At 40.5% G+C, this 25,499-nt stretch overlaps 1 protein-coding gene across 2 annotated transcripts in view; it reads right to left on the bottom strand.

The window, feature by feature from the left end:
- Positions 1-25,499, bottom strand: part of RSBN1L (round spermatid basic protein 1 like) — a 96,376-nt gene that overhangs the window by 2,889 nt on the left and 67,988 nt on the right. For both annotated transcript variants that reach the window (XM_067564529.1, XM_067564531.1), the window contains 3 exons: positions 17,565-17,702; positions 16,156-16,298; positions 14,872-15,039 (listed from right to left, as the gene is read on the bottom strand). In XM_067564529.1, coding sequence (XP_067420630.1) covers positions 14,872-15,039; positions 16,156-16,298; positions 17,565-17,702 — 449 coding nt within the window. The remainder of the gene's footprint in view (positions 1-14,871; positions 15,040-16,155; positions 16,299-17,564; positions 17,703-25,499) is intronic.

The raw sequence follows: 25,499 nt of genomic DNA, 5'->3' as shown, positions 1-25,499 counted from the left end.
ATCAGTGCCACCAACAGTTCCATCTTTCATCATGAAAGAAGGCAGAGATTAGATTTTCCAGTATGTTCTACTAAAAAACAGTCAACACCTCCTTTGAGGAGGTGTTGACAATCACCATAAAATATGTAATAGTCTGATCAGTATTAAAGAAACTTTTGGTCAATGCTAGATGGTTCACATATTCCATTTTAGTGTCTAACTGCCCTTTTCCGTGCAAATTTTTCAAGAATTTAACAAAAAATAATTTTCAGTGACAACCAGTTGCCAGTAGGTCAGACTTCAGGCCAGAGTATGGTACAGAGCACTTGTTGCTCTGATAAATGACCTACTTCTGTCCAGTGACAAGGGAAGACACCAAATATTTGTGTCCCACCTTTAAAGTTCCTCAAGGACAAAAATATTCTGGAATGCCTCTGGCCAAACACAGAGTTTTATTTATGGGCAAGTGACAAGTGTTTGTCTCACCTGCTATTAAAAATCTCCAGTGATGGACATTCCACAACCTCCGTAGGCAATTTATTCCTGTGCTTAACTACCTTGACAGTTATGAATTTTTTCCTAATGTCCCGCCTAAACTGCCCTTGCTGAATTTAAGCTCATTGCTTCTTGTACTATCCTCAAAAGTTAAGGAAAATAATTTTTCTCCGTCCTCCTTGTAACAACCTTTTATGTACTTGAAAACTTATGTCTCCCATTAGTCTTCTCTTCTACAGACTAAACAAATCCAATTTTTTCAATCTTCCCACATAGGTCATGTTTTCTAGACTTTTAATCATTTTTGTTCCTCTCTGGACTTTCTCCGATTTGTCAACATCTTTCCTGAAATGTGGCACCCAGAAACTGGACACAATCCTTCAACTGTGGCCGTATCAGCGGGGAGTAGAGCAGAATTACTTCTCGTGTCTTGCTTACAACACTCCTGCTAATACATCCCAGAATGATTGCTCTCTTTTTTTTTTTTTTTTTTTTTGGGGGGGGGGGGGGGCAACAGTGTTACACTGTTGACCCCACTATGACCCCTCTCTCCCGCTCCCTGCAGCACTCTCCATTTTGTCTCTGTTCATCTGATTGTTCCTTCCTAAGTGGAGTACTTGGTATTTGTCCTTACTGAATTTCATCCTATTTTTCAGACCATTTCTCCAGTTTGTCCAGTTCATTTTGAATTTTAATCCTATCTTTGCAAAGCAAAGTCATCTTTGACTGTTTCTAATTACTTGGTGACTAACACACAGGAATACTTTGAATTCTAAGAGTTGAATTTACAGTTAATTTAAAACTGAGAACAAAATGTTTAAGCCATGCACTGTTTTTCTTCAATAACTTGCAATCTCAGCTATGAAATTAAAGAATCTGAATGTTTATATCAAGGTGGTTTTTCTGTTTGAACAGAACAGTGAGTTAGTCAAGTATGTAACCTCCAACATTAGATTAAAACACCAAATTATAAACTCTGTGCTAAACTAGGATGTTCTCTACTGAAATTTAGCCATTGACAGTAATCTAGTGAGAATTTTCAAATCTTGCAATACAAATTGGATGACAGGAGAGGTCCTGGAAGACTGCAGAAGTGATAATGTAGTGCCCATCTTTAAGAAGGGGAAAAAGGAGGAGCCAGGGAACAACAGAGGAGTCATCCTGACCTTGATACCTTGGAAGATACTAGAACAATGTATAATATATTCTATTTGCAAATGCCTGGAGGATGAAGGGGTGATACCTAGCAGCCAGGATGGATTTACCAATAACAAATCTTGCCAACCAGCTTGATTTCCTTTTTTGACAAGGTAACTAGTTTGGCGGATAGGGGGAATGTAGTGGTCATAATAAATCTAGATTTTAGCAAAGCTTTTGGCACAATCCCACATGACATTCTTATAAATAAGATGGAGAAATGTAGGCTTAGTAGAACTACCATTAAGTGGATAGATAGTTGGTTAAACAACCGCAGACAAAGGGTAATTATTAATGAAATGATGTCAGATTAAAAGGAGGTCTCAAATGGGGTTCCACAGGAATCTGTTCTGGGTCCGGTGTTATTTAACATCTTTATTAATGATGTAGGAAGAGAGCATACGGATCAAATTTATAAATGACACAGCTAGGAGGGTTGCAAACATTTTGAAGGATGAAAAAAAATGGTTACTAACCTGTTGTAACTGTTGTTTTTCAAGATATGTTGCTCATGTCCATTCTATGCTAGGTGGGTGCGTGCTGCATGTACGACTGCTGGAGATTTTTCCCTTAGCAGTATACATAGGCTGACTCTAATGTCGTCTGGAGCCACACACATGTGCTGGTATAAGTGGCATCGCCTGCACCATGTCCTCAGTTCCTGCGGGTCAGGAGGGCGGGTCATGGAATGGACATGAGCAACACACCTCAAAAAACAAGAGTTAAAGGTTAGTAACCATCTTTTCTTGGAGTGTTTGCTCATGTCCATTCCATACTACATAATTCACAAGCAGTAACCCCAGAAGTGGGCTCAGATTTCGTGAATGTGCTCACTGCAACACTGCTCTTCCAAAACTGGCATCATCACAGGCCTACTGGGTGATGGTGCAGTGGGATGCAAAGGTATGAACTGGCGACTGTTGCGGTTCTGCAGATGTCCTGGATTGGTATCTGTGCAAGGAACGCTGCTAATGAAGCTTGGGCTCTTGGGAAACGAGCTGTCATGCTAATCAAAGGCATGATGTTCGCCTGCTCGTACCAAGCCCCACTTATCCAGGATGAGGTTCTCCAGGGAGTTGTACAGGACGATATTCTTTGGGATGACACCAGTATCCTTTTTATCCTTTCAGCTATTGCTATGAAGAGTTACGTAGACTTGCAGAAGAGTTTAGTCCTCTCGATATAAAAAGTGGAATCTGTTTCTTGAGATATCGGTTGAGGCAATGCAGATCCAGGACAGGCCAGAACCCTTCTTTGGCCTTCTGGATTAGGAAGCATTGGGACAAACTCCCTTCCCCCTCAAATCTTGAGGAACTTTCTCAACAGCTTCCATACGTAGGAGGGATTGTACCTCCTGGACAACGAATTGCTCGTGAAAAGGGTCCCTGAAGAGGGACGGAGATGGGAGGGTAAGGGGAAGGATGGATACAAACTGAAGGGTACATTCAACTGCCACTGTGCTCAGGACTCAATGGTCCAATGTTATGGACGCCCATGCCAGGCTGAAGGGTGACAGTCAGTCCAAAAATAAAAGAGGGGAGGGGAATCTATAGCGGTGATTGGTACAGCTCCCCTGGGTGCACCTTCAAAAGGCCTGCTTTGGGCCACCTGAATATCTCTAAGTCCCCGAGTGGGAGGCAGAGAATGACAGGAATGGGCCGCTTTAACTTCTGCCTTTGTGTTTATAGGGCTCTGGTCTGAGAGACCCCAAGAACCGCAGGGGTTGCTGAGGACTGAAGTGCTCCCTGGAGGTCGATGGAGCATACAGGGCCAAGGATCGAAGGGTGGCCCTCAAGTTCTTCAACCCACGCAGCTTCATGTCTGCCTGCTCTGAGGGCAGAGCCTTCAAACAGGAGGTCCTGAATAGACTGTTGGATCTCGGGGGGAAAGCTAGAGAACTGGAGCCAGCAGCAGCACCTCTTGGTAACTGCTAAGGGCATTGTTCAGGCCACCAAGTCAGCAGCATCCAGAGGTGCCTGTAGGGAGATTCTTGCCTGCTCTTACCCTCCTCCAAGAGGGCTGCAAACTCCTGCCTCAACTCTTGGGTCAGGGAGTCCTTGCATTTGTTCTGGGAGTCCCACAGATTAAAATCATATCTCCCCAGCAATGCCTGCTGATTGGCAATACTGAGTTAGAAGCTACCCGTGACAAACCTTTCTGCTGAAAAGGTGTACCTTTTTGCATCATTTTGTTCTGGGGTAGCACTCAACTGTCCCTGCCTGTCCCTTTTATTTGCCACAGACACAACCAGGGACCCCAGGGGAGGGTGATAGTATGGTTTGTCAAACCCTCTTGCTGTCACATAATACTTCTTCTCTGCCCTTTTTGATGTGGGGGGACAGAGAAGATGGCGCTTGCCAGAGGGCCTTTACTGGTCCCATCTTTGCCTCATTGATGGGCAGGGCGACCTTGGCAGGATCTGCTGCAGGTAGGATATCTATCAGGCTGTGCAAAGTCTCTCTGAGCTCCTCCACTTCCAAGCCCAAATTTGAAGCCATCCCCTTCAGTAGGTCCTGATGGGCATTGAAATTGTCCTGGGGCAGTAGGTTGCTGGGCCCCATCACAGCCTCATCTGGGGAGAAGGGAGGCTTGCACTGGAGAACAGGCTCCTTCCCCCTCCTTGTGTATGTCCCCTGGAGGCATCTCCTGGATTTCTTGAATTGAGGTCCAGTGCCAAGTGGGAGGGGACGGTACCCCATCTACCAGAGACCACTGAGTGAGTGATGCAAGGGAGGTCCCGGTACCCAGGAAAACCCCCAAGCATTCCAATAGAGCCACTGCAGTGCCCGCTGGAGGCCCAGTGTCAAAAGTCCCTGGGGAGGTAGGCTGGGTGCCTCTGGTGGGTGCCTCGGACTTAGAGGATACTTTTTCTCCTGATGCCCACGGCAGAGTGTTACTGGATTCTGCCTCCATCTGGCACCAAGGTTCCAGGGACCTGTGATGTGTTGGGGACCGGTGGCGTGCCGGGGATCAGGATGCCAGAGTCAGGTGGGGCTTGCCTCTGGAAGATGCCCACAGCTTGGAAGGTGCCTGGCGCCCCCTACTCCTTGAGGCTGGGGGTGATAGCACTGGCAGAAAGAGGAGGCTTCCGGCGTCGATGGAACCACCAGACCGCTGGTACCATGGTGATTTACTGGAGTCGACAGAGGGTCCCAAACCTGACTCAAGGATCTTGGCCAATGTGGGTCCCAGGGTGGTAGAGTGGCTCAGCGTGGGTCTGAATTGTCTCTTTTCTGCACCAGCGAGCGCCCTCTATCAGTGTGCTGCTTTTTGTGCTTCCTCCTCTACAAGAGATGGTGAATGGTGCTGAGAAGAGCTTGGTGCCGGTGGCGAACTACACACCGACGCCAATATGCTTGGTGTGGAATCGGAACAGCTTGGCTCTGAAACAGGTCTCAGGGTGGCTTCCATAAGGACAGCCTTCAGGGTGATGTCCTGGTCTTTCTTTGTGCGGGGTTTGAAGTCCTGACAGATTCAGCATTTGTCCTTTACATGAAATTCCCCAAGCACTTCAAGCAGTTGGTGTGTGGGTCACTCATGGGCACGTGCTTGCCACAGGAGGCACAGGGTTTGAAACCCAAGTATCGGGGCATGCCTGGTCTCCAGGGCAAGAAGTCCCATGACAATAGGGACTAAAACACTGACTATATACACTACTATACAAGATAATGTAAATATACGCTAAACTACAGGCAACAAACAGAGAAAAAGATCAAAAGACCACTGGAAAGAAGTCTTGCCAGAGCAAGGAAACGTTCCGGTGACCAGGAGAGGCAGTAAGAAGGAACTGAGAGGGCACAGGGCCAGCAGGCCCTTATACTGATGCATATGCACGCAACTCCAGAGGGCGCTACAGCCAGCCTTACATATACCACTAAGGGAAAAATCTCTGGCAGCTGTGCACGTGGCGTGTGCACGCCTAGCATGGAATGGACATAAGCAAGCACTCAAAGAACTGAAATTCAAAGGGGTCTTGCTAAATTTTAGAACTGGGCTATAGACCACAAACTTTACAACTGTAGACAACTACAGACAACTTGGCAGCAGCACTGCTGAGAAGGGTCTGGAAGTTCTGTTGGATCACAACCTCAACATGAGTCAACAATAAGATGCGGTTGCAAAAAAAACAAATGCAGTTTTGGGTTGCATTAACAAAGGTATAGCAGTCACAGGAAGCGATATTACCGCTGTACACAGTGCTGGTTAGGCCTCAGCTGGAGTACTGTGTCCAATTTTGGACACTGCTGTATAGAAAGTACCTAGAGAAACTGGAAAGGATCCAGATGCAAGTAACAAAAATGATCAAAGGGATGGAATGCAAGCTATATGAGCAAAGGCTGAAGGAACGGAGTATGTTTAGTTTGGAAAAGAGGGGATTAAGGGAAGACATGATAGCTGTCTTCAAATACTTCAAAGGCTGCCATAAGATGGAAAAAACTGTACTCTCTTGCAAGAGGGCAGGACAAGAGGCAATGGGTTCAAACTACAGCATAGCAGATTTAGATTAAATCTCAGGAAAAACTTACAGTTAGAAAGAAAAGTAAGCCAATGGAACAAACTGCCTAAGGAAGTCACGGAATCTCCTTCATTGGAGGTTTTCAAAGAGACTGGATAGCCATCTGTCTTGGATGGTTTAGATCCAACAAATCCTGCATCTTGGTAGGGGGTTAGATCAAATGACCCTTATGGTCCCTTCTAACACTTCGGCTCTATGATTCTAAATCGAAAGAAATATCATATACATGCATTAAAAATAAAAAGAGCACCTACCCATGGCTCTGACACTCTAGACACCTTTTTAAATATACAAGAAGAGAAAAGCACCTGCAAGTACCCTTCAATCAACAACAGCCCAACTACAAAAACAACCCATTAATATCTTAGAAATGATTTATATTTCGACCTGTTGGAAACCTCTAATTGTTACAAGTTAGTCAGTCAAAATGAAAAAGTATCATCTCCATTTTCAGATTGAAATAAAGTTGCATTTTTGTCCTTCACTCCTGAACATCATATTGAGAATGAAATGAAAAAACAGGTGACAATATTTTTGAACAATTTAAACATTTAAGACAACTCAATGCTAAGGTTCCCATACTAGCCTTAACTTTACCTTGTTGCTTTATGCATTTACATAATCTCATTATACAACTATTCAAACTGGACAATCTTCAATTCAAAGCATCAACTATTCCTTTTTCTAAAGCCTTACAAAATGCTCCACAGATTTATGTATTACTCAATATGCTTTGTGTATCTGTTACAATGTGCATGTGTGCACACACCCATACACACAAAAAGACAGAATTAATTTTAGTGTGAATTTTAACTCCATTTTCTAACTTTGGTTTAGCTCAACTTTAATGTTTCCTCCAAAAGGTTGATGTTATCTTTTAAGATGTCTTTTTATACATCTAAGTAATTCATTAGATAAAAGTACAAAAAGAGAAATGAAAGTCTGTTTATTTAGTGAGTTTTTAAGTTTGTCAAGGTTGCCCAGAGCATTGGATAGATGCTTTTTTATCGTTTATATATATCCAAGTAAATAAACCTAACAATGGACTAAATCTTAAAACATTACATGTGACTTGTATAAAAATCCTACTTTTTTCTTTTGCTTTTTTGTTCTTGGTGTATAATGAAGCCATGCAAGTTTTATATTCTCTCTCTTCCCCCAAAAAAGTATTATTTTTTCCTGCCTGTTCAGAAATTCAGATCTTGTCTACTCTGAAAGACACTATGGTGACTGGATAAGTAATGAAATCTCAAGACTGAAAGCTGAGTAACTTAAAGAGGAAAACTTGCTGGACTATTTTAAGTTGATTTTAATTAAAATTTATAATATAATATCTAACAAACACCTGGGAGAAAGGGTATCTTTGTTAAAGATTCAAATAATCCCACTATTTCAGTTAAATACGAGCATTCACAAAGTCCTGAACTGCAAGAAATCCTCTCGCAAAGCCAGGGAAGACATGGCACAATATAATATTCCTGAGCTATCTAAAAGGAAGAAAGACAAGCTGATAAATTTTTTTAAAGTGACATATAAAAAGGTAAACACTAAATTTTCAAACTTCTCTGCAGGTCACCTTTAAATTTTGTATATTTTGTATCATACAAATCAAGAGGTCAGGCTAGACCATCATAATCATCACTTCAGGCCTTAAAATCCATGAATAAATATTCTTCTATTATTTTATTAAGCAGTCATCTTGCCACCTGAACATTACCAACTGTTATATAAAGATATTTTAGAAATAAGTCAATATAGCTAATGCCTATGTTCCCTCTGGCAAAAAATGCATAGCTTGAGGTGTACTGTGCAGGAAGCAGAAACATATCAGACAACAGTGGATGAAATATTATTCTTTTTGATCAATCTACTTCAGAAAAGAATTACATTGAGGACATTGGAATCCCAACACAGTAGTAGTTCCTAGAATATTTAGGCACTTTGGATAAAGGTAGGTTTCTTCCCCTCCTACAAAGCTGCATATATACTTACTTGCCTTATTTCCCTGATAAAAACTTGAAATTCCTTTTGCAGGTCATTTTAAATAAATTGGAATTGTAAGTTTATTTGCCTCATAATAAATACCCTTCAGGCCACCTTAATGTTTATACTTTTTTTGTTGTTGTTGTTTAAACCTTAGAAATAACAGGACCATAAAATTTGGACTTCTCTAATTTTGCTAGATAATCGCTGGGCAGCATACATGTCAACATGACATAGAAGCAACTGATGTGCAACACAAATGACCGAAATGTGGAATGCCTGTCACAACATTATGAACAGATAATGCTTTTTCGCTATAAAACCAGTTTAAGGATGTTTGTTCACTAGGAATTAACCATTTAAAAAGAAAACTGGAAGAACATGTTCCATCACTGCAGGCAATAGAAGGATGCCAGGATCCCTGGCTGTGCAGCAGCCTGTCTGGCTTCCAAGTTTCAGAGGCAGCAGGGTAGATAAAAGATTGATGCTAAATAAACAAACCTATTTAAAATTAAATTTGAAATCATGACAACCTATATCAGGGCCTAAACCTGCTATAATTATTAAAATCATTTTAAGTAAATAAAAAAAAGACGTTGCATCAATGATCCCTACTCAAAGTTTAAGAAGTTAAAGGGGGCTGCTTTTTAAACTATATACAGAGCTAAGGAGAAAACATCTTTAACTTTTGAGGTCAACTCGAGTTTCATAAGCATATTACGTCATGTATTGCATTAAATATCTAAATTATATACAGTCTTTATAATGAAGGGACTGGTGGTATTTGCTTTTTTTCAAATGTCTGTACTTTCTATTGTGGACAGAAATTTTAGCCTTAATTATTTTTGATTTCAGCTTGCCTAGCAGGTGTAGAGAAAATATTTTCTTCATTTGGATTACTTATTCAAAGCTGAAAAACCAACTGGGAGTGGAAAAAAGCAAGACTGGTAGTTTTACTCTTCCAACCTACGAATAAAAACAGATGGGGAGAAAATGGTTTCTTACCTGTATTGTAACTCTTGTTCTTTGAGATGTGGGTGCAGACACTCAGGTATGTGCATGACCAGCATACTGAAGCTGGAGAACTTTGCTTGAACTGTACCCATAGGAGCTGCACTTGTGCCCCATGGCCCTCATAGCCCCTCCTATAGCTATTTAAGGGTGACATCACCCCAACCCCCTTCAGTTCCTTCACAGCAAAACTTAAGATGGGAGACTCCGATGCAGAGAGGATGGAGGGTGGGTCCTGGAATAAAACTCTGCACCCATGTCTTGAACAATTGTTACAGTACAGGTAAGCCATTTTTTCCTTTTTCAAGTGGTTGCAGATGTGTATTCTAGTCAAGTCACTCACAAGCAGTAACTAATGGAAGTGTAGCTCAGAGTCCACTTAACTGCAATAATGCTTGCGAGGAAGTGTGAGAGGAAGACTAGGTAGTTGCCCTGCAAAATGTCTGATATAGGGAAGCATGACAAAGGCACTTGATCCCTCGTCAAATGAGCCACCACTCTATGGCCACAGAGGTGTGGCCAGAACTATCCCATATGCTTTAGTAATGCAAATAGTAATTCATCTGGAAACTGTCTGTGCAGAAACCACCAAAGAATGAAGCTACTGTTCATCGGCATTTGAGTCAGGCTTAGGAAAAAATTTAAGTAAATATATTGTTTGGTTAAGGTGAAATTGTGACACCACTTCAGACAAAAACTTAAACTATACCTTATCTTTGAAAAACTGAGTATATACAGAGGCTCTGCAATGAAGGCCTGCAAATCAGTAGCTCTTTTTGTAGAAGTTATAGCAACAAGAAAACCTCTCTTTTGGCACAGGAGAGAAAGCAAGTGGCTAGGGGCTCAAATGGAAGACCCAGGGGGGGCAGCCAGTACAGTACTGAGGTCCCACAAAGGAATCCATTATTCTACAAGTGGAAAGAGGCGGACATCATCTTTCAGAAATCTAACTATGATATAATTGGAAAATACAGAAAATACAGAATTCCCTTGGATCAGAGGATGAAATGCTAAGATCATTGCTAACAACAACAAGTTGAGCGACAGACTTGAGAATTTAAGATGTAACAGGTAATCCAAAATGTCTTGAATTCATGCTAGCATTGGCTGAATTCCCCAAGCCAATAACCAAACCTAAACACACGTCTCACTTAGCCAAATAGATAGCCCTAGAAGAACGTTTTCTGCTATTAAGTAGGACTTGTTGCATTGCTTGCGAATATTGTTCCTCCTGCTCATTTAACCATGTAGAATACACGCCATCAAGTACAGACTGCTCAGCACTGGATGCCATATCTGACTGTGGTATTGCATCAGCAGGTCAGGAATGAGAGAAATAGATCTGGGAGATCAAACAGATTGTGAAGGATAGAAAATGAACTTGGTCAAGCTGGTGCAATGAGTATCATTTTGGCATGATCCAACTTCAGCTTGAGAAGCACCTAGGTGACGAGTAGGAGCAGAGAGGAGGGAATGTGGGGGAGAAGGAATACATCACAATCCCAATCTCCCATTCAAATTGAAGGGGGTTAGACTAGAGCAGCTTAAAAATCTCTTGTATATGTAAGGAGATCAGCACCAGAGACAGCATTTAGCCACATAGCTGAAAAGCAGGCAGACAACGGGAGAAAACATGGTGGATTTTTGTGAGTTCTAATTTAAAAAACAAAGATGGTGATAATGATTAGGCAAGAATAGACAGTCAGTTTTAAGTTTAAGACTTTTGATAAGTAGTAAATAATAATGTAGAGTAAGTTTTAGCTAGAAATCTAAAATGGTGGTCACGATGTCATGCTAAGAGAATGAGAGAAACAAAATGGAGGTGTTAAGAAACTGACCAATAGTAGAAAGGCAGACTGGGGTGAAATAAAGGTCACTCCTAATACCTGCAAGGAGGGGTCAATTAGGTAGGAAGGAAGATCACAAGGAGGTCCAAGTTTGAGTAAACAAGTGAAACTAATTAACATATTGGACAACTGAGTGGTCAAAAATGATATCACCCTGGGTGAGGAAGATTCTGTTGATTGACATTAAGCAACCAAAGAAAATCATATATTATGCAGGGTTGACAGGCTTGGGTATGGGTGATGATCAGGACAGACGACAGCAGCAAGCAGCAAAGACACAGCAGCAACAGGCAAACACAGAACAGAAGGCATCTTAGGCGAACCAGAGGAATTTGATTAAGAAGGAAGTAAGTATAATTTTTCCTAAAATAAGGAATGCATGTGTATGATGGTAAATAAAGCTGGATGCTTGCATCTGAATGATCACTAACACCACTCATTCTATGAGTGCCTGATCAGCTCTCATAGGTTAGTTTGTAGTAGTATTATTCTAATGTCTCTGTATACATATGTATAAGGGAATTGTAGGTTAGATTTTAGTAAGTTTGGAATTCTGATACAACATTGTACTAAGGCTTTATACATATGTATGCAGGGTTTCTTTCTCCCTCTATGTCATATTGTATGTTGCAACACTATTTTTGTCACATTATAATGTGCTAAAGATACTGTATTGTGAATACTGTATTGCAATTTTAGAGTTTAATGTTACATTTGATGACGCGCCGCATTAGGTTATATAATTGATAGTGTATTGTATTGTCCCAAGTGGCTTATTTAATTTGTGACGTTGATTTTTTATTTAAATTGTATTAGAATTAGCACTTAATAAAGAGACATTCTGTTTTCGAAGAAATTACTGTCCAAGTGTCAATTCTTTGAGTGGAGGGCTGTATCCGTGTCCTCCCAAGGATAAACTGAGGCAGGCAGGTCTAGAGAGTTTTCCAATTATTTAAATGGAAACCCTGGTAAACCCTTGTAAATCTCCTAGGGCAGACCATTTCCCATTACCCGCTTTTTAGAATTAAGACTAGGGATTGGTTCATTAGTACACCAAAGCCACTATGGGATCACTTGGGTACAAATTTTAGGGTAACAGGGTCAGTTAAGAAGCATGGACAGACCCATTCAGGAGCAAAAATTGACTGCTTTCTTCCCATCTTTCATTGCAAATAGTTTGATCATCAGAATGCCCCATTCTTTCAAAATGGACCACAGCAAGCCACTCTTCACGAATTTTAGGAGAGGTTCCTGCTGAGGTGACTGACCAAGTGATTCTGAACACCTGGCAAGTGAGTGGCTCTGAGAACGTTGTTTTCCCTGATCCACAATTGCCAAAATTTCATCGCTTCTTGACAAAGCTCCCTGGAAGTGGGCTCCTCCCTCCTTGTTCATATAGATTGTGGTGGAATTGTCGGTGAGGATATGAACCACTGTGCCCTTGACCTGAGTCTGCAAGGTATGGCGCGCATGGCAAACAGCTTGAAGCTCCACGACGTTGATATGGATGAACACTTCCTGTTCTGCCCACAAACCTTGAACTTTCAGCGTCCCCAGATGTGCACCCCAACCTATTATGGGGAACAGTCAAAGGGAACACCTTCACAAACACTGATCTGATTTGTCCACCAATGCAGGGACTCCAGAGTTGCAGGCACCACTCAGACAAGCCGATCCAAAGATTGACAATTCGGGTGATAGACCAACTTCAACCACAACTGAAGAGGACAAAGGCACAATCTCGCAAGCTGGACTACGTAAGCACCTGGAGCCATATGGTCTAGTAACCTCAGGCATACATGGACTGTAGAGGGACAGAAACAGGCAATGAATTGTTCTAAATCACTCTTGAGAAAGAAAGACCCTCAAACTCAGAGTTTAGTAGGGCCTAATGAACTTAATTTTTTGTGTTGGAATTAAATATGGACTTTTCTGTGTTCAAAATAAGCCTCAGCTGACTGAAGAGCTCGAATGTGAACTGGATGTGATGGAGGACTTGATCCTCTGATTTGCCTTTCATTAGCCAATCATCTAGGTACAGAAAGATGTGAATTCCCATCCTCCAAAGATAGGCCACGTCTACCATAATGCATTTGGTAAACGTGTGGAGGTAATAACAGGCCATAGGGGAGGATTGTGTATTGATAACACTGACCTGCAGCTATAAGACTGAGAAACTTCCTGTGGCTTGGGAAAACTGCCACATGGAAATAAGCATTCTGAAGATCCAAGGCAGCAAACCAACCATTGTGCTCTAACATGGGGAAGAATTCTATATAGGGTTACCGTATGGAATTTCATATATTTGATTTATTTATTGAGTCTTTAGAGGTCCAAAATAAGTCTGAGTTTTGTTTTTGTTTTTTTTAAAAAGAGTAATGTCTTTTCAATTTTCTCTGAAAACAAAAAAACCATCAAATGATAAATCCTCCATGCTTGTCTTTGCGGCCTGATTTTTAAATGGTGCCGGAGACAATGCCTGCAACAGTCTGTGTTCTGAGCCAATCAACCCAGAAGGTCCAAGGATCATAGATACCACCAATGCTAAGGACTCTTGTAACACAGGTGAGTACAGCACAGAGAGGCAGAGTAAATCTGCAGGTGGTTGAAAAGCCTGTGGGGTCAGTTTGGTTGGTGTCAAGACCAATGTTGTTCATACCAGATTTAACAGCTGCCCTACTGACAGTACCGAGTCAATGGTATGGTGCTGAAACGATCTCGCCTGACACCAGAGAGTGGGTAGAGTGCACTGCTCCATCCTATGTACCCCAGGAAACCTGCTGGAGGCCAGCACCCCGCTTAGAAAAGGATGAAGAATCTCCTCGAACCTTAGAGTGACTATGGTCAGTTTTATGAGACTTTTTTCTCGGGGGACAAGAGGAAGAACAAACTCTTCTCCTTGGATAAGAGTCAGAGTTTTGGCAGCACTGAAGGTCTCTGAGGCCTCAGACAATCTGATCCCAGCACTAAAGTGTGCCTCACGACTTACTTCATCAGGTGCTGCTTTAGGCCTAAGTCTCTTGCCACTTGTGTCCTCTTTCTGGTTCAATGAATTCATGCACTGTTATATAAATTTGCACCATTTCATCCAAAGAGGGATTAAGCCTGGACTCTGATGCAATATCAGAATTCTGGTTTCAGTAATCATTCTAGTCAAAATATAAAAAAAAGGGTGGTTGTTCTAAATAACTGAGTGGGAATTACAGAAGGTAATGTACTACACCACCACATGCAAGTCTCAGAGACCGCAGATGTTATGAGGACCAAACAAAATTATGACTTTTCTAGCTGCATGAGAGAGCCCAGCTAAAATGCAGTCTGTTCTCATTCAGAGAAAACAAGCAAAAAACGGCTTCTAATGAGGTAGGCTTATCCCCTGGATCACATGAGTTTTTCAGACTGTTTGGGACAGCAGACAAATGTCATGCAACTTCCACCAGGCTCCCTGGAACCAAAATGATGATGTTTGTTTATTTATATCTACACAGACAGAGCAAAATGTTCCCAAAAATTTCAATATGCAGTTTAGATAATTATGTAGGCAAGTCACTACTGTATTGGTTCATAAACATCAAGACAAAAATCTAGACAAGTTTGAGTGTAACAATTTACACAACTGTATTTAATGAAGCTGTTATTGAGACAAGGGAGGCCTCTAGTTTCCACTGGACTGTAGTTCCTCAAGACAAAAGAAAAAATATAGTTTATTCAATAGTTTTAGAAATAAGTCGTAACTATTTACTGGTTCAACATAGTAGCTGATGATCCTTCTATGAGCTATAAATGGAAATTCATGAAAATATTTTTCAGATGTCTAAAAAGACTAAACCAGTTGACACATACCACTCTCCACAGTGCACAGCCTTTAACACTCCTACAGCAGCTGTAGTCTGTCGTTCAAAACCTTGTCCTATGTGATCTGCATGGGCTCGTGTCCTGTCTTCAAATAGCATTTCACGGGGCTCACTAGTTCGAGGTAGGTATTGCAGGTTTTTTATTTCATTGGTAGTTCTGTTTAAAAAAAATAAGAACAAATTCTAACACTTCACCCTCAAGTTTATAGTTTTTACATTCATAGGATCCATTTCTCTCTTCAACATGCACATATTAGAATAAGAATACCGTGGCCAGATTACAGGATGACTGGCAGCACTAAAGTTATTTATGGAACATTATGAAATGCTGAAAGTAATATGTGCATTCAAATTTGTTCATTTACATTTCTATCCAACAATCTGAATGTCATATTGCATTTCAGCACTGGGTAGGAAAAGATTTGCAAGACTACTTGTCAGAGATGTTAGAGTAAAAGTGATGAAACATCACTAAGGTGAAAGAGATCCTCAAAGATCATTACATGGTTAGTCTAAGGTTGATAGTGTGAGACCATATCTCATTAGGTTGACATCTCAGATTCTACAAACTAAGGGTACCATCTGGAAAATATTTGGATGGGAAATTCAAAAGGAAAATCTACATGCTAAAAGAAGTTGTTTGATTCTGTAGATGGCACTCTTCATTCTGAGTATTACCTAAACCAGTATCCCAGTATGATGTGATGTTATGGTGATTTTGTACTATTAAAAGTCCCACCTTTCAGAGGAGACATACATCTTTGTCACTTGTAGTTTTTAAAAGGTTCAAAGACACTTAAGAATAATGTTAATACCAATATCCTGGGCAAATTCAAATCTGAGTAACATTGTGCTGGCTACTTAAAATTTCCCTTACAGTATTCATATGGATATAGCATTCTTCACTTCTCCAAACACATTTCATTTTGCTTTCTGCTGTTAACGCAAGATAGCTGCATTTTAAGGAGAATGAAGAAAAGATTGTCTGGTTTGTAAAATAACTATTTTAGTATTCATTACAGAAGCCCAGAGGCTACAATCAGGATTGGCACATCTTTATGGTAGGTGGTGTACAAATGCTTACCAAAAAACATGTTCTTCCTTGAAGAACTTAAAAACTAAAAAGTGATTTTGTTTCTTCTTTTGGAGGGTAAAAAGCTACATAAACAAGATTTTAACCTATAATATAGCTACAGCCACTGTGATGAATGGAACAAGGACTAGGTTAAAACAACTAACCAGATAATTCACCAGGCTAAGAATTTCAACATACCTTTTCCTTTTGAAAGGTGACTTTGGCATGTCAGCCACAGGGATCATCTGTTCTCCTGGACGTACCCACATGATGGGACCATCATCGCTATCTTTACGACTTTCTAATTTTAGACTAGAAAGCGTCCCCCACGGCAATGTACACTAATAGGAAATATAACAATCCACATTTTTATAAGCGTTATTTTCAAATACATTAAAAATGGTTATTGGATAAAATGAAAAAAGCGTAAGTTAAAAGATCTGGTAAATAAGTAAAATATAGGCAAGTGTGATGACTTGGGGAAACTGTCTGTTCAGTTTATGAATTCCGAACAATTCAGGATATTACGAACTCTCCATATCTATCTTTATCAAGATAGAAACTCCATCCGTCTTCTCTGTTACCACTCTACCTCCATGTTTGACAAATTCCAACGGGTAGTGGCACAGGACTGACAGAGGGTCGTTAACTTGCAGTACAAACATTCTAATACAAACATCCTAGATAACAGACTGGCTTCCACTTAGAACTGGTTTCTCAGGGAACAGAATGCCTGGCAATGAAGACACTTGGCAGAGGTCCATAAAAGGACTCAAGGGAAAGACCAAAGGAAACCCACAGGAAGTTTGATCAGGAAAGGGGACATCTGGTCAAGATCAAAGGAAGCAAGCTGGGAAGGCAGAAGGCTCCATGGTTCAGAACCTAAGCCATGCACTGAAAACTGAAGGACTTTGGATCGCCCCAGACAACCTTGAACCTAGCCCAAAGAATGCTGTGGAATGGGCAGGAAACTGAGGCAAGGAATGCATGTAGGGTTTGTTATTTTTTGTGTAGAGATGTGTATTTCTTGTGTTTATAAGAGAGTGAGCAGTGGTACTTCAGAACCCTGCGCAAAGTGTCTGTATGTATTAAGCACATGCCCTTGTGAAGAGATAAACCAGAAGGCCAAACCTTCAGGTCGAGTTCAGGGAGAAGATATGTTTAAGCTCTGAGGAAGCCTGAGGGGCCAGCACTGCTTCCAGGGACTGGGCAATGCTCTACAGTTTAAGTACTCAGGAGGGGGTACCAGGGAGAATATCTGCACGCCGAGTGTGCGCCGAAGACAACAACTGGACTTTGTTCAGATTTGAGCCTTAAAAACCCTACCTCAATGGCTAGATGCCTTCACAGGAGCCTAGTGAGTGGCCAACACGGGTGTTCAACCAGACCTGTGACAATAAGTATTACAGTACTCTCACTTTAATAGAGAGCAGTGGTTTTCAACTGTTTTCATTTGCGGACCCCTAAAAAAATTTTGCATGGAGGTGCAGACCCCTTTGGAAATCTTAGATGTAGTCTGCAGACCCCCAGGGGTCCGTGGACCACAGGTTGAAAACCACTGATATAGAGCATTTGGAAGAGCATCCCCCTTCCCCTCCTCCCCTTACTTTTAAGAAAGGTGAATCTTCCAACATATCAAGGAACTCAGGAAAGTAATCCCCCACTTCCTCATCCACTGCTCCAACCAAGCTGATCTGTCTCATTGGGCCAGCTCTATATGTACCATGGGAGTATGTTCTTTTTACCTAAAAGAAGAATATGAAAGTCAATTACGAGTTACACTGAGTTCATTAGGACTCAAAAGTTTACAAAATCAATGCCATGTGCACATCCTCTATTTCTGTCTTCTCAGAACCATAACTAACATTAATACTGTATGCAGTCCTTATTACAGTATTAACAACTGTGTTATATATTATCAATCATAAAAAAGAAACCATTCTTTTGAAACAACCAACTGACTAAAATAGCAGGTAGCTGGAATGTGAAACTCATTTACTGGTTTTGAAAACATGGATTTGAAATACAAAAGAACAGAGATAGAAGGTATTTCTGGCAAGTTGCAACATTCACAGTTACATCAAGTTAAGGTGGAATTAAACAGGGTATTAAATATTCGTTCTCTATGACTATCCAAACAAGCAGCAAGATGTTTTGAGTGATGTTCAAATTACAGAAAGGGGATGGAATGTTAAAGTTATACTTCCATGACAGCTGGCTAAAAAGAGGCCTTCAAAAAGTAGAAGAGGAAGAAAGAAAGATAATCGAGGTAAAGCTAATATGAAGCAGGGTAAAGCTAAAGAGTGTGTAACAATATAAAGGAGGTGAACTAGTTGAAAGGAAAATGAAGCAAAACATCTTAAAATCCAAAAAAAGGCAAAATAGTAAGACCAAAACCACGTGAACATGAAGATCCTCAGGAAAGTTAAGGCAAATCAACCAAATGTGTGTAAGTTAAAGCACATTAAACCCCTGCGTGGATTTTTCAATTCAGGAGTAAAGTGGCCTAGTGGCATGTCTACATATGAAGCTTACCGTGGGTTTTGTGCATCTGTGGTATGTGATCTGCAACAAGTGTTGCACAAGAAGTGTATGCACACCACACTGTTATCCAGTGATTAAAGTATTTTTGCCTCATATCATTGCAGCCACATAGCACTGTGATGTTTTGAAATGAGCAATCAGCATTCAAGGCAGACATCCCAGGGTGCACTGCACTGCCACTGTGCTATATGCGTTCTGGGATTTTTCATGATGAGCATTCTGATACCTCGATTGGAAGGCAATGAAATTCTGGAGTTTACTATCAAGTTAAATTCCCATGATTCCTGATTTCATCCCATCACAAATTAGGATTTTGAGAGCCATCCAATTGCCATTTTCAAAGCATTGTCACATACCATGCAGGAAACATTGTGATAGCTACAATCCATACTGTGATGAACCTCAACAAGCTGCTGCTAACATATCTATAGTTGGGCTGTGACTTCAGGACTGGGATAAAGCCACCAGAGGAGGAGAAAGCTGAAATCAGACACCTTCCCAACTTTTCCTGGAGCAGGTCCCTTGCTGGAGCCCCACGTCTGGAGCTTGGCCAACAAGTACTGACTGGTGAGAAAGTATAATGCTGCAGACTGGAGATTGAGCATGAGGTGACAGCAGAACTTCAGAATGTCAAAAGCCACTTTCTTAGAAATCTGTGCAGAGCTCACACCAGAGCTATGGCAGCAGAATGTTTATGTAAGAGCTGCTGTCAGCATAGAGAGGAGTGTGTGGCCATCACCATCTGGAAGCTTGCCAATCCTACCACCATTCAGTAGCTAGCCAGTTTGATGTTGGTAGATCAACTATGTAGGCTGTTGAAATGCAAGTGTGTACTGCTATCAGGAAGGTTCTATCCCATAGAATCATAAAACTGGGCAATACACAGGCAATTAACTTGTTTGCACCACCGGGGTTAGTGACTTATACTGGAGCCAGTGATTGGTCCCACATGCCTATTCTTAGTCTTCCATTGCAGGCCTTGGAGTCCATCAACAGAAAATGCTTTTCTTCCATGGTGCTGCAAGGCCTGTTAGATCACCATGTTCACCAGTTTTATGTGAGGTGGTGTAGAAAAGTCCATGACACCAGGATTTTCAGAAACTCTAGAACGTTTTTTTCAATGACAAATGGAACTATTGCATCAATAGTATCAATGGACATTGGTGGAAAGGCAATGCTACCACTCATTCTGGAAGACTCAACTTGTGCTTTGCTTGCCTGGCTTATGAAGCCTTTTACTGGACACTTGCATAGGAGAAAAGAACTATTTAACTATATCTTGAGGAGCTGCAGAATGACACTGGAATGTGCACTTAGAAGACTGAAAGGTAGTTACAGGAACTTGATGTCAAGGCTGGAAGCTGAGAAACATCTTCCTGTTACGATAGATGCTTGCACAACTCACAACTTTGTGAGAACAAGGGAGGCAGCCTTGTAAATTAATGGAAGCAAGAGGTGACCAAACCTGGCGAATGTTTTGAACAACCAGATTGGAGGCCCCTACAAAAAGGATGTAAGTACTCAGAGGCACAGAATGAGATGTATTGTGTTCATACTTTGAGGTTTAGGTGCCACTTGTAAAGAATACATGTACTTTTGTATAAGGCATTGATCAGCATTACTGAATATGCCTTCTTATATATGTGTACTGGTGCAAGGATTTAATCATACTTGTAATGTATGTTCACATTTCTTGTTGCGTTTTTAATGTACATTGGATGAATTGTTGTAACATAGTACTTGAAATGTAGACAGGTTTTACGTATTTATTGTGCATGTGTGGATGCTGTGACTGTGATGCTGCACATTTGAATAAATGATGCAAGACTCAAACATCAAGAATGTTAACATATTTTCAATAGGAATGAATACAACAAATTGAATGTTGTGAGCAGTAAAATTAATTTACTCAAAATTCATAAAGCTGTGCAAAGTCAGTAGGTTTGAAGACCATGTGCTCCAGAAGGTTTCTTTACCTCTCCGTCACCTGTGTCTGATGTGCTACCCATTACTCTGACCTCCCCACTCTCTTTCTCCCCTCTTCCCTGTGGGTGCTATGGGGAAAGAGAGGACAAAGAATTAATTATTGCCCAAATTGTAGTTTCCGTGCCAACACTGATAAAAATGTTATTTTCATTGATTTTGAAATCCCATTTCCATAAATTCATCCCAATCCTCAGTGAGCGAGCTTGGTAAGACATTTGCAGTCTTCCCCCTTTGTGTAGGGTTCGCTAGGCCTATGGTATGAGGGGATAGCTAGGAGAGGTGTCTGTTCTGCCACTTTGGGGTTCAAGGTACTATACTCCCCATGGGCTAGGAGTGATGAGGAAGTGGCTATCTAAAGGGGATGCATGCAAATAATTTAATGTGCTCCTCTGCAGGTTGCTAGTGGAATGGCAGTTGGTTTTGGAGTGAGGGCACCAATGGCAGACTAGTAACCTTGCATGTGCTTCAGCAAGCTGTTCTAACTTTAGAGGAGGTTACCCTGAGGCACATCCCTAAAAGACAGAAGGATTTGTTCAAGGAGGCATTGAGCAAATCTGAAAGATATGCTGTTCACTAGAATGATTCCCCTAGAGATCGTGCAGGAGTGGAATGGAAACAAGCTATATGGACAGTGCTGAGATAGCTGCATTACTCTGCAATCTCCCTGCCAAATTAGAGCACTATTTGTGCCTTATATTGATATTTAACACCCACAATCAGTATAAAGTGCACTGCAAAATTAACAGAATTCTGAAACAAAATAATTCATGCCTCTTTTAGTTAAGTGTTTTAAAATCTCTATGGAAATGTCTGTAGCATGATTTGGGCAATGTAACTTAACTCTCATTCACTCAAAAATGAGGGTATTAATGAAATTGTGGACCATGACTGTTTCTTCTCTGTATTTGAAGCTACAAGAAAAATGCCTTTCTTCAGTCTTGTGGGTTAACCAGGAAGTGGTGTCATTATGTGAGACACAGGGGGTCAGCGAGGCAGGTGAGAAATCAAGCAGCATCAGGGTAAGGAGGGTGTAGGACAGTACACAGCAAGCTTAAGCAGAACTTGTGTTTTTGTCTGTTTATAGAAAAAAAGGCATGGAGAGTTTGTACAGTCTCTGGCAAGACCAACACCGAATAGCAGGTATGGGTGAGACAGACGGCAGAGAAAAATTAGACTAACATGGCGGTCCCCTTTACAGTGTCTGGAACTAAGTTGTTCAAACCCCTCACCCTCCTGTCTTACAGTTTATTGTAATATGTCATTCCACAAGCATTAGAATTGGTCCCCTCCATAGTTTGGGTCTCTGCCTCTGGTTTAGATTGATCCTCCCGCTGTGATTTGGGATGCTCCTGGATTTCTGCAAGTGTGTTGGCCCTAGGGTTCACTGGACTGATGAGATCCTGATTTGGAGGATCGATCAATCAGAAAGTACAACATGCTATGGCTGAGTGGTGCAATCTCCAGAAAACATATTCCAGCTCCTTATAGTACCAGTAGGCTGTGCTAGCTCGCCCAGAGGTCCGATAGTGCTTAGCAGTCCTATACCCCAGCTGGAGCTACTTTGCCTTGATGATGATAGAGTCTTACATTGATGTTGACATATGAAGAGTCACCGAACATTATAGGTGAACACATGCCTTATTGCAACACTGGAGAGTGTCGCAGTTGTGCCCCATCCTGCATTTGTCAGGATAGCCAATTTTACACCTATGCTAAACAACTGCTATTCAGATGTGCCTGATTACAATCTTCTCCTTAGAGAGCTATGAAGTCCATGATCTCAGCACAGGACCACAGTAAAGAATGAGGCATGACTGATCAATAATCAGGAGCATAACAGAGGTTTGTGAACTCTATAGCAGCGGGAATCACAAAAGACAGAACCTGATTGGGTAACAGTATTTAAAATGGGGAGGTGACATCTGATCAGGATGACCTGGAGCAGTGGAGGGCACACAAGTAAACAGAGAGGATGAGCAGGTAGCCAGCAAAGTGTAGGATACCAGTAAGATGGACTTAGCAGATGTGCAATCATTGTTTTGGGATGAAGATGCACCCCCAACTACTTGGCTGAAAGTAAACTCATCATGCATCTCAGTGAACCCACCTTCAAAGTGGGGGTAACAATACACATTAAAGCTACAGATGATTTGCAACAAGAAACATTAATGGACGCAAGGCAGTTAACACAAAATAAATTAATCTGCAATGAATTTCAAGCACAGACAAGCCCTTGGTTCACTGCAGCTTAATCCTCCACAGTAAGCTACAGCCACTTTACTCCTGAATGACAGCATCCACATGGGGGTTTAACACACTTTGCCATATGTGCATTAATGTCACACCTTTAGTTGATTTTCATTAACTTCCTGAGTGTCCCAATGTAGACAAACCAAACTACTGTGGGCAATTAGAGATCGGATCATGAGATTCCACCCCAAGAAGGGAGATGCTTTCAGATCCAGAACTTTTGGGTGACTGATTGGCTGGGAGTTTATTTGTTACAAGTTTTTTGGGTTTTTTTTTTTTAAACATATATTTTGTACAAATCAAAATTTTTCATTGTAATTTCAATATTAGAAGCAATGACGGCAGTAAACTATCTTCCCAAAGATATTTATACTTTTATATTTTAAAGATTTACATTTCAGTCAATTACTTTCAATAATTCTCTTTTCCCTCTCTGCTCACTATCAAAAATGAAAAACTTATTCAAATTGCAACTAACATTCAGAAGTTATTGAGGTTTCTTTTTTTTTTTTACTTTATAGACAAGCATTGACAGACTGATTTTATAGAAGTTATGCACTAGGATATGAAATAGTAAGTACTGGACTTGAAAAGAAAGATAATCTAAAGAATCAACATTAAGAGAAAAAAGTCTTGATTAACAGACATACTGCTCAATAATTAAAGAAAGAAAAATTCATAATGAATGCAATCTAACCAGTAAAAACAATATTTAAAGGGGTATAAAGGGTAGGCACAACACTTAAAAGGACCCAGAGAAAGACATAGCACGCTCATTGCTTCTTGAAAATTTAGTTTTATTTCTTATATGCGCAAACACGCACACAATACTGCCACACGTTATATGAACAAACATTACTTAGGCATAGAACCAGATAGAAAGCCTGAGGACCACTGTTAAGTAGGGAAACAGAACCAAAAACTTTAAGAGGAACCAGATCCTGAAGTGAAAGACCTATTGGTATTAGACAAAACATGATCACATCAAAACAAATGAAAAAGCAGATGGATTAGAAAACAAAGCAGCAAGAGGGATACTTCATGGAGTATCATAACATAATCCTGCATTCTGAATAAGGGGGGGGGAAAAGGGGGGGAGGGGGTATAAAATAGTTAACCATAGACCAGTGTTTCTCAGCAACTGGTCCGAGGACTGGTGCTGATCCCTGAGACCTCCCTGACACAGCTTAGGAAGGCATAGGAAGGCAGCAAGCTGGCCCCTGGTATCCAAAAGGTTGAGAAACAATGTCATACACAACTCACTCTCATTAAACAGATTATTAGGTGTCTAAGAACAAAGGCAGAAGAGAACCAACAGCAATTCCACAAAATATAACTACAAAAGCCACACTGCAGACCTGAATACCTTGTCCTTCCTAGAAATGAGACTTGCCTAACAAGTGTGTTCCAGACTGGTAAAAACAATCTAATCGGCAGAACATCTGCTGATCACTAAATGACAAATGAGTGGAGGCTTGAGACCTTAATTACCAAACTGTTTACATAAACCCACGCCCTACGTATGAGTCTAATCAACTCAATGTAGCTTTGCTGTATGCCAAATAAAGTAACTTTGGAATAGGTAATGTACCATACCATAAAAGTCGCAACCTACTTCACATTATGGGAAATGGCATTAAAAATTTAAGAGTTTAAATATTTAAAAAAATTAGTACCATGATAACGTAGTAAGTTAAATCTAAGGGCAGAATCTACAGACTCCCCAGAAAAGTATTAGGGGGAGACTGGAACCAAATGAAAAAAAAAAATCCAAAAAGTAGTATTTAAAAAAATGCTTGGCAAAACACAACAAAAGTCCTTTTTAAATGCCACTGAAATTTTCAATAAATAGGATCCATTGGCAATCATAAAAATATTGTATCTAGTTTTTTTCCACTAAGGCAAAATAAGTCCATATCAAGGCAGCAGTTTCACAACAATTATTTCTGGTGGCTAAAACTTCACAAACAAAATGTGCCACCTTAACAAATAATGTAAAAAGCATAAAAAGCAAAAAAAAAAGGTGTTAAAAAAAACCCAGCCCAAACTAAACAGAAAACATTCCTAAAAGGTCAGAAGCAAATGTCTGTTACCTATTTTCATAAATCCAAAGTAAAAATATGCTACCGTTCAAGGACTATATTTAGTAGATTCAGCATTGCAGGCAAAGGGTACTAGATTTAAAAATAAATGGAAAAAAAAAAAAAAAAAAGCTTAAAGCTGCCAAAAAATGTCACTTTAAAAATATTTTAAAAAATAAAATTAAAGCAGTGTTTGCACAAATAAACACTGCAAAGTTGGGAGGGAATTAAACAGTTTAAGGTTGTGAAAATGTTAAAAAGTAAAAGCATTAAAGATGATGATAAATTGTTAATGAGGAAAATGTGTGGTTTAATAATGTAATCCAGTTATGATAGTATAATTCAGTGCATTCACTCCCAGTGAAACCCTTAGTAATAAAACAAATTGTACAAAGAGGAGGTTGGGTGGTGACTGTGATGCTGGCTGGATTAGGGAGACAATTTATGATATTATTTAACATCAATGTCAAAATTACAATAATTCATGAGATATGCCATGTCAGGTACTATTAGGCTATAATTTGCTAAATATAATGATATTGTTTTTGTGTATATGTCATATTTGTATTGGATATGTTTGATATATCTGTAGTTCAATTTGTGCATGCGTTTCTGGGCGACATCCCAGACAGGATGGCAGCAGCAATAAGATGCTTAATGGCCCATTAAGGAAACCCACAG

This window comes from Emydura macquarii, unplaced genomic scaffold (assembly GCF_026122565.2).
Source record: "Emydura macquarii macquarii isolate MOO-44397 ecotype Brisbane River unplaced genomic scaffold, CSIRO-AGI_Emac_v2 contig_2636, whole genome shotgun sequence".
NCBI classification, from domain to species: Eukaryota; Metazoa; Chordata; order Testudines; family Chelidae; genus Emydura; species Emydura macquarii.
Note: the sequence above shows the minus strand (reverse complement) of the source record. Positions and strands in the feature narration are given on the sequence as shown.